This window comes from Mesoplodon mirus (genome assembly GCF_964341445.2).
Source record: "Mesoplodon mirus genome assembly, chromosome: 12".
In the NCBI taxonomy this organism is placed as follows: domain Eukaryota; kingdom Metazoa; phylum Chordata; class Mammalia; order Artiodactyla; family Ziphiidae; genus Mesoplodon; species Mesoplodon mirus.
The window spans coordinates 5,593,128-5,603,077 of record NC_138988.1 but is presented as its reverse complement, the minus strand read 5'-3'; the positions used below and the strand labels follow the sequence as shown (position 1 = coordinate 5,603,077).

General features: G+C 44.9%; 1 protein-coding gene across 1 annotated transcript in view; it reads left to right on the top strand.

Annotated features, from left to right (window-relative positions):
• Nucleotides 1-1,445: 1,445 nt before the first annotated feature.
• The window catches only part of SYN2 (synapsin II), a 177,666-nt gene continuing 169,161 nt past the window's right edge, over nucleotides 1,446-9,950 (top strand). Inside the window, exon 1 of the mRNA XM_082639403.1 lies at nucleotides 1,446-1,975. Within this exon, the coding sequence (XP_082495529.1) occupies nucleotides 1,593-1,975 (383 nt within the window). The 5' untranslated portion in view covers nucleotides 1,446-1,592. The remainder of the gene's footprint in view (nucleotides 1,976-9,950) is intronic.

Sequence of the window (9,950 nt, the reverse complement as noted above, 5' to 3'; positions counted from 1 at the left end):
TAGTGACAAGCTGCTTATTGATTCCATTCAGCCCAATAAATACTTACTGAGAACTAGTTCCAATAAGAATAAGAATCTTGCCACCACTACTAGAATGCCTACTGTGTGCCAGGTGCTTTACATACATGATCTCACTTACTCTGTGTAACAACTTTGAAAAGTGTTATCTCCTTTTACTAGCTCAGGAAAAGAGGCTCAGAGGGCTGATTTGCCCAAGGTCACGTATCACACAGAGTGGTCTGAATGTAAAGTATATCTGCTGAGTCCTGCTCCAATTCAACATAGGGATTAAAAGTATATCTCCTGAGAGGTGAAAACAAAGGTTCAGGGGGCATACAAGATTCAGGGAGTGCCCATGGGAAGGTGGTAATCAGAAAGCCTTCATGGAGGTTGAGGCAGATCTGGCCAATGAATGAACTGGAAAAAACAAACAGAAAGATCTTGAAGAGGTGACCTTCTTGATACTACATAGGATGCACCAATGCCTGTAAGCAAGGATGCAGAAGGGGTGGTGGAGCCTTAGATATCCCACTCAGGGGTCCTGCATGGGGGGATCTCCAGACTTACACATGTTTCCTCTCTCTTGTGCAAGAGATGGGGGAGAGGTGCTCTGAGGTGAGCCATCCCTAAGGTTCGGGTGCTGAAAGTGCATCCCACACATCCTTCCAAGGCAGGTGGAGAGGGTCTGTGTCCCACCCCCTTTCTCCCCAAAGTAGAGGAGATGACCCTTCGCTTCCCCACTAGGTCTTGTCTTGTCACCTTAGGGTAGGGGGATGTCTTTCTCTCCCAGCATTGAGGAAGGGATAGTTCTTTTTCATCTCACCATAGGGTGTGTGTGTGTGTGTGTGTGTGTGTGTGTGTGTGTGTGTGTGTGTTAGTGCGGGCGGATTATCCCTTCCTCCCTCACCTGGGGGTTGGGAGGATGGCACCTTTCATTCAGCTTTGGGAAAATTATTTCTCACTACAGCGTGTGTGTGTGTGTGTGTGTGTGTGTGTGTGTGTGCATGTCCGCGCGCGCGCGAGGGGAATGGCTTCGTTCACACCTCAGGGTGGGGAGGTTGACACCTTTCTTTCCTCCAAAGGGAGTGGGGACAGTTTCCCTCTCCTCCATCTCGGGTGGGACATGGTTCTTTTCTCCCCCAGTCAAAAAGGTGGTAGGGGCTCTGGGCTCCCTTGTCCCTATTCTTGGGGAGCAGGACTAGCTTCCACGCCCTCCCCAGAGAGCCACGCTTAGGTCGCAGGAGGCCTGGTCCTCCCCAGACCGCGAGTTCCCCAACCCCCGTAGGACCGCTGCTCACAGCCGGCTGCACCGGCTGCGAGTCTGGGGCGGTGCCGGCTCTGCGGCGCGGGGCGGGGCAACCCGTGGTCCCGCCCACGGCTCCGCCCTCTCCCTGGCGCTGAGCCTCGCACCTCCCCGCCCTCCCGGCCCAGTTGGCCGCGGCTCTCTGCTTGGCTCGCGCGCCGCGGGCCGAGCCTCTGCCGCCTCAGCCGCCTCAGTCGCCTCAGTCGCCTCAGTCCCCGCCGCCGCTTCCGTCTCGCCCTCCGCGCCTCCCGGCTCCGCCGCCTCGCGCGCCCTCAGCCCCTCAAGCCAGATGATGAACTTCCTGCGGCGCCGGCTGTCCGACAGCAGCTTCATCGCCAACCTGCCCAATGGCTACATGACTGACCTGCAGCGGCCGGAGCCCCAGCAGCCGCCGCCGCCCCCCGGCCCGGGCGCGGCCTCGGCCTCGTCTGCGCCCCCGGTCGCCTCGCCGGGCCCCGAGCGGAGGCCGCCGCCCGCCCCGGCGCCCGCGCAGCAGCCCGCGCCGCAGCCGGCCCCGGCGCCGTCGGTGGGCAGCAGCTTCTTCAGCTCGCTCTCCCAGGCGGTGAAGCAAACGGCAGCCTCGGCCGGGCTGGTGGACGCGCCCGCGCCCGCGCCCGCCGCCGCCAGGAAGGCCAAGGTGCTGCTGGTCGTCGACGAGCCGCACACCGACTGGTAGGTGACCGGCCGCCGCCGCCCGGGGCTCGGGGCCGCTCCGAGGATGCTCCGGCTCCCAGGGAGGTGTCAGAGCAACGAAAAGGAGGGTCTGGGGTCCCGCCGCGAGGAGAGGGGGTCCAGCGAGCGTGTGTGTGTCGAGGGCGGGGGGAGGCACTGGTCAACCTGGAAAGGTGAAGCCTGTGGTAAAATAGTCCCTCAGTTGACTCAAATCCCCCCAACACATAAATGCTGGAGCTACTTTATCCAACAGGGAAGAGTCTTAAGAAATAGTCTTTTTTTTGAGGGAGGGGTGGAGGGAACAGACTTTTCTGCCTCGATACATCAAAGCTGACGTGAAAAGGGTCCCAGCTCCCCTGAGGGACATTAAGGCCAACAAGAAAGGTTCTGCTTTATGGGCCCCGGGGCGAATCAGGAATGGAAACGGGTATTTGGGGGCGGGGAAGGGAGAGGGCGAGGGGGTGCTTTTTCACTTGGTCCGATTAAGGCTGGTGTCAGTACTGACATCAAAGTTGATTAGATCACAAATGTGGGAGCCCAGGTGTACATGGACTTGTTCCCGTGCAGCATGGTGAACTCGTTTAAGAATAATACAATTCTTGTATTTTCTGCAGCCCCAAATATTCTTGTATTTTCCCAAATCCCCAGTTTGTGGATTAAAAAAATTTGGGGGGGAGGTATGTGTTTTGGGGTAGAAGTGATGGTGGCTTCTTCCAGCTGGAAGGATGATGACCGAGGTATTTTGCATCATTAAATATTCTGGATCATTAAAGGGACACAAATAAAAAGAGATGTGCCTTAATGCAGAAGATGGGAAACTTAAAACATTTTTATTTTTTTAAGGGATATTCTAACTTGGAATGGTGAAGGCTGAGGGAATATGTGACCTCTAGTCGATAAAAGCATGAATGAAGCCTATTTAAGACAAATTAGTTAAAAGAGGCTCTGTTTTATGGAGGAGGAAGTTGACCCAGGGGATGGTTAGGGTGGGAGGTGATAGTGGAATTGACTGGTGAAGGGCTTGAAGGAGTGAAGAGGTGAGGAAAAGGGGTTGCTTTTTCTTCTGGAACATGGCAAGGGTTTTTTTTTTTTTTTCCTTTCCTCACAAGAGTTGGGGTTGGAGTCTAGACTTAAGTCTTTCCTCCCAAGAGGGAGACACAGAGGGACCACAGAGCTGTTTATCTCCATTTCCTCTTCTGGCTGCTTCCCTGGTTTTCTCTCTCTATCATTTTCTCACTGGGAGACCCGGACGGAGAGAGTGCTGGCGTGGCTGTGATAAAAGTGAGATGTAGATGTGGAGATGCTACTCCTGCTGACTTGTGTAGTTGGCTTTTTCTTAGGACAGCAGAGTAGAACACCTGAAGGGACCTTTGTAAGGAAATGTCACAGGCACACACACGAGTGTAATGGGGAAAGTAAGAGAGTATATGATGGGGCCGTTGGCAGTCCCCTAGGAGAATTACTCTAACCCAGTTCAAATCAACAAGCGCTTATTAAGTGGGAAGGGAAGGTAGCTAAGCTTTATTGAGCATCTGTTATATGCCAAACCCTGTACTAGGTGCACTAATATTTGTTGAATTTTCACCACCAAACTGAGGCCTAGAGAAAGTAAGTAATGTGTTCACAGTCAAATGGTAGAACCAGAATTTGAACTTAGGCCTATTTGACTCCACTTTTGCCACTCCATTATGTTATATTGCCTCATTATTATTATTATATTATTAGCAATATTAATAATTGGCCCCCTCTAGGGGCTAGGCAGTGTACGGGCCTTACAGAGAACTCGCTCAAATTTGGGAGACAAAATGAAAACATGAAACAGTCAACAAAAAGGAATCTAGAATAATTAGTTGAGACTGGTGTTTCAGGCTTTCAATAAATGGAGTGATTAGAGTTATTGAGAGTAAGGGTCAGAGTAATTGGAGAAAGCTTCACAAAGGATGAGTCTTGAAGAAAGACCAGGAAAGGAGGGGAGAAATGAGAATGAAATTGGTGCTTCATTTTTTATGCACGAATCTGACCCTCCTATACCTGATCCTGATCTCCTTTCCTGTTGAAGACATTTGTTTTGGGTGTAATTACTCGTTAGGTACCCGCAGGTAGGAAGACACTCATTTGTATGGGTATGCGTTTATAACTGCTTCAGTGGCTTGGGATTTGAAACTCTCCTCGGATAGTATTATTCTCTAGGAAGACTGCCTGGCATGAACCACAGAATTTGCCTTGCCCAGGAGACTAGACTTCTGATGAAAGAAATAGAAGCCACTTTCCTGTAGGCTGATTCCCAACTGCTTTCTGATTTTCTCTAAAGTAATAACATTGATTTATTAAAACTCATAAACCCAGTTTGAGTCTAGTGCTTGACAGCAGTTCTGTGCTTCTGTGTTTCTGTGCTTAATGGCAGTTCTCAGAATTTTGCAGAGTGTCTTCTTTTAAGGTGTCTGTATTTGTTAAAAAACATCTCAGTTAAATATTGGTGAGTGGCTTTATTGAAAGGTCTCTATGAGTTAAGGCACAGATGCCTGTTTATGACAAGCTCAGTGACTTAAAAAGGTGCTTTTTGCTCTAAAGACTGATTTTAATAGATTTGTCTCACAGTTTAAGCTACCTAGATAGTATTCTGTGAGCAGGTGTCATACATGCCCGATATTATTTTCCTGGTGCTTGAATAGGAAGTCAGAGTATAGCCTCCCAGTAAAATTTAAGAATATTGGTCCCATTTGAATTATGGAATGCTAAAATACGGAGGGTTTTAACAAGTATTTAAATAATTGGAGATTTAAAGGAGGGCTTAAAATAGGCAGCCTCTCAGAGCAGCCTTGATACACAGCAGATTCTTTTGAATTTCTGTAGTGTAATTGTGGGCAATGGAATCTGGGGATCTTATCACTGACCAGGTTGATGAGAAAATCGGAGGGTGTTTCTCTCTTTCTTTTGCTTGAAATGTGTTTTCATTGGTTGCCTGAGATCTTTAGGTTAATTGCACATTAACGGATCACTGAAAAATATTTCTGTTCCACTAAAATGTGATATCAAGCTCATTATATACCTTTTTAGTTAATTATTGCTAGTTTAACAAATATATATATATATGTATGCCTGAAAATGCATGTCTTCTTTCAAAGTTCGTACCTAAATTAGAAGTGCAGTTAAGATTGCATTTTAACAATCTTTGTGCTTAAACAAGGAACAAGCGTCCATTTGTATATATTGTTTCTTCTGTGTTTTACCTTCTCACTGGTTATGAGGTAAGTTTTCTCTCAGATTCTCCCCTGCCTCTGTTCCAGTGATTCCAATTCCAGTGACCAAGTGAGCTTTTTCAACCTCGAATGTCTCAGTGTTTGAATTTGAAAATCAGTATGACAGGCATTCTAGAGATTATCTAGAGTATCTAGAGATTGCAGATTTGATAAGTCCACAGATGTTTTTTGAACACCTCTGTATAGAGTATATATGCTAAGAAAAATGAGACGTAGTATCTCTCTTCTAAGATCTTTCCATCTGGCTGGATAGACAAGATATATACATTAAAAAAAAAGTTTACTAAAAACTTCCCCTTGTATTTGAACTATGGTCCTTGGATCAGCAGAATAGGCATCAACCAGGAGCTTTTTGAACTGCAGATTATCGGGTCCCACCTGACGCCTACTGAATCACACTTTGCATTTGAATAAGATCTCCAGGTGATTCACATGCACATTAAATTTAAGATGCACTGAACTAAAGGGTATGTGATTAGTGCTAAAGATGTGGCAACAACACCAAGTACTATCACTTTTTGAGCAACTGCTATATGTCACATGTGGTACCGAGCTCTTTACAAATAGCATTTAATCCCTACCACAACAATGTATTGTACTGTAGATGTTTAAAAGAGGGAGAGATGGATGTGGGCTAGAATGGGAAGGGAATGCTTCATGGAAATAGTGAGATTTGACCTGAGCCTTGAAGAATTTAAATCAAAAGAGATAGGTTGCCTCAGACAGTCCAGACAGTCGATGGTATAAGGAAAGTGCACTGGTAGAAAAGAGGGAGACAATGAAGAGACTCGATTGATGCATTATCTGGGAAGCGCCGGTTCCCATTCTTTTCTGGTCAGTCTTTGGGCATTTCATTAAGAATAGGGGAAGTACAGAAGTCTGGACCAGTGCTTGTGTGTAGTTCTAGAAAAATATTTGAATTGGGGGGAAAGCTCCAGTGAGGTTTGAGGCTTCTCTCTGCCAAATATTTTATCTACCTGTCCTGTTTCTAACACAAACATACTGATTACATTGAATTTCATTGTTCATAGCAACAGTAGCTTATAGCTTAGAATTCTAGGTTATTAGTGCTGGAAGATAATCCGGGTTACTTTATAAATGGGGGAAATTTAAAAAATAAATTTATTTATTTTTTTGGCTGCATTGGGTCTTCGTTGCTGCACGCGGGCTTTCTCTAGTTGCGGCGAGTGGGGGCTACTCTTCATTTCGGTGTGCGGACTTCTCATTGTGGTGGCTTCTCTTGTTGTGGAGCACGGGCTCTAGGTGTGTGGGCTTCAGTAGTTGTGGCACACAGGGTCAGTAGTTGTGGTGCAGGGGCTTAGTTGCTCCGCGGCATGTGGGATCTTGCAGGACCAGGGCTCGAACCTGTGTCCCCTACATTGGCAGGTGGATTCTTAACAACTGTGCCAGCAGGGAAGTCCCATAAATGGGGGAAATCTTGTTCTGAAGAAGCAAAGTGGCTTGTTCACATTTACTCAGAACTAGGATCTAGAACTTCAGTCTTTCTTCTAAGCCCAGAGAAATGGAACGATTTGCCCAAGGTCAAATAAGAAGTTAGTGAGAGAATGGAAACCAGAATTTGCATCTTCTGACTCTTAAGTTACTCTATGAGTAGATTCTTTAAATTTACACTTTTTCCTCCTTGAAAATTCTGTTTGTGTCTGCTGCTTTTAAAGAGTCACTGTGGAGTTGTAAGTGCTTAAAACAGAACCACATGAGCGTATTGCACTATATCCCCACTAGCAGTTTCACTGTCTTATTTGTGTTATTGTGGTTTCAGCAAAGGTCATTGTAAAATGGTTGCAGGAGACTCTTAATTAGAGACCGAGTCATCAAACTCCAACGATATAATAAAGTTAGTAGGACTGCGCTACTACGATGACCTTCCTTTCAGGGACCCATTTTTACCTTAGTGTCCCTGTCTGCCTAAGATTGCTTACTGTCTTTCTGTACCCAAGATGAGGTCTATGGTAACATTAGCCTTTTCAATATCTTGCTAAGCAAAATGTAATGGAGGCCTAATTAGCAAGTTTTCCAGAATTGCCTACCTTCCCCTCAAATTTACAAAACAGTTTTAACTGGGATGTGTTCAGTGCAGTGGAGCATCTAAACACAAGCCAGGTGCTGGGGATATAAGGTCAAGTTGGGCATAGGCCTTGTCCCCTGGGATCTTCCAGTCCAGTAGGGGAGAGGACAGACATTTAAATAGGATTTTAGTACAGTATGGTAATTAGTATGCATAGGATGCTGTGGGAGCAGAGAGGAATGAAGACGTGGTGGTTAGAAATGTTTGTACCATTAAAAATGTGCCACTGTGTATTCTTTGATAAACCACTTTGCCTCTTTGGAGTTTGATTTTCTAAACTCTGTCAAGTGAGAGGATTGAAACATTCTCTAAGATCCTTTACAGCACTACATTATTTCCATGTTACAGTTTTTGTGCCATTTTCTTTCAAAAGCTTTAGCTCTATGATTTATTCTATGTGGTAATGCTTGTAAATCTTTGGAAGGGGAGGCATAGGTCAGTACATGGCTCAACATGTCCTTAGATGAAAAGCTCATCTTCGAGTACTCTCCATTCAGTACCCCTTTCTTACAGTGTTGCTACCATGTGGTATCCTGAAATAAAGGGGCTAATCCTGTAATGCTCACTGTGTATGTTTCCTACTCAGTAATGGGAATTGTGGACTTGTGGTTGAATTCCTGTCTCCCTGATAGCTCTAAGAACTTTTGTATACATATGTTGAAGTGTTGGCTAACAGCATTTATTTCCTGATCCCTGCCATGTGCACTGTGTTGTACAGTTTGCACAACATATTCATACCCAATGTCTCATTTTATCTTCATAATGATGAACAAACAAACTCATAAAAGTAGTCGCTTTCCAAATGTTAAATAGCTATTAAGCTCTCCAGCTTGCCCTTTTCTGATGTGCATGAACACCCCACGCTTGCTCTTCCTTTCTGGAGAACAGCTATTGTGCTCTCTGCTTCTTCCCCTCTCTCAGCCTAGGCACTAAGATGTCTTTGTTTACTGGAGCCTTTCTCAGATTTTAGAGTCTGTTCTTTCTTTTTTCTTTCTGTCCAGGACCATTCTTCCATTCCATTCCTCCCAAGCACAGCTTTAATCCCTTTCCAGGATATATACCTCTCATCTGTTTCTCCGCTCAAGGGGTCTAACAACTTTATGCAGTAACTTTAGCCCGATTTAATCCTACAAAAAGAGGCTTGGGCTTTGTGGGGGGGAAATTGAAGTCCCCTTTCTCTCTTGTGGACTTGAATCCTTAGAGGGCCCTAATATTAATAAAAGCACGGCTGAAGACTGTTTTCTTTTACACTTCCAGGTTTCAGTGATATAGAATGAGTTTTTTGTTGTTCTTGTTGGACCCTGTGATGTGACTCAGGGACACGTATGGGTATAATTCCCTCTGCAGTCCCTATCACCCCCTGAGGAATAGCCGATGATGAGAATTTAAGTTCTATAGAGTCCTATGTTTACTAACATTTTAACTGCGGGGCAAAAGGGTAGCAGTGAAAGACTGATCTGCTAATCAGTTAGCAAAGAGCTACTAACTCCAGTGTGTTAGTTTCCATGAAGGCTACAAAGTAAGTGAAATACTTGGAATCAGACAATTACATAATACATGCTTCCACTTTTGAGAACTTGTAGGGAATCTCAAGGAAGACAAAATTAGCATTGTCTAGTGGAAAGAGCATCGCAAACATTTAAAATATCTGGGTCAAGCCTCTACTCTGCCATGTAACTTTTTGTGTCACCATAGGCAGTTTAACGCTTTAAGCCGCTTTTTCTATTTCAAAAATTAGGGATTTGAGCTAAATCATTTATCTTCAGAGTCCTTTAGAAATCACTTTAGAAGTCAAGTGATTTCTAAAGGTTAGATCGTTTGACAGTATAAAGAGTTGTTCAGAGAAGGAAGAAATCACTGTGGGCTGGTGAAGTCAGAAAATATTTCACAGAAGGGGCTAGGTCTGAGCTAGGCTTTCAAGGCTGAGTGAGATTTAGGTGGGTGAGGAAGGAGAGAGGCATTTCAGTTAAAAGGAAGAGAAAGAGCAAAATCATAAACAACAGTGAGTAAAATGTGTGTAAGGAAGCTTTAGGCTAGTCAGCACAGAGGTTTCAGGGCAGGGAAAAGAGGGAGAGAGGTTTGGATAAGCAGGGTGGGAGAAATGATGGCAATAATATCTAATGTGTCGAGTATACAATGTGCTAGGTAGGTGTTCTAAGTAGATGTATTAACTGATTTACTAAGTTATGAAATAGATTACTGTTATTAACCTAATTTTGCAAATGAGTAAACGCATAGTGAATTCAGGATTTGAATCCAGGTAGGGCGGCTCCGAGACCACGCTCTTATCCACCATGCTGTATAATCACTAGGTAACAGTGTTCCAAATTTCTCCTTGCCACTAAACACCTTGGTGTTTCTTTTCCTCAGTGACACGGACACCTGTTTTACCTCGAGCAATTTCTTGTTCTTTGTGAACTTCAGTTTCTTCATCTATAAAGAGGAGATAAAGTATTTCTCATTCTTATGAGAATCAATTGACATAAACTCTCAAAATGCCTAATGTGACTGGGACCTGGGAAATGTTCAATAAAAGTTCCACCATGACAAGCAGATTTTCATAGCAACTTTGAGGCAACAGCTTACCATATGAGTCTTTATAGGAGCCTTCAAGTCAAGTAAAGTCATT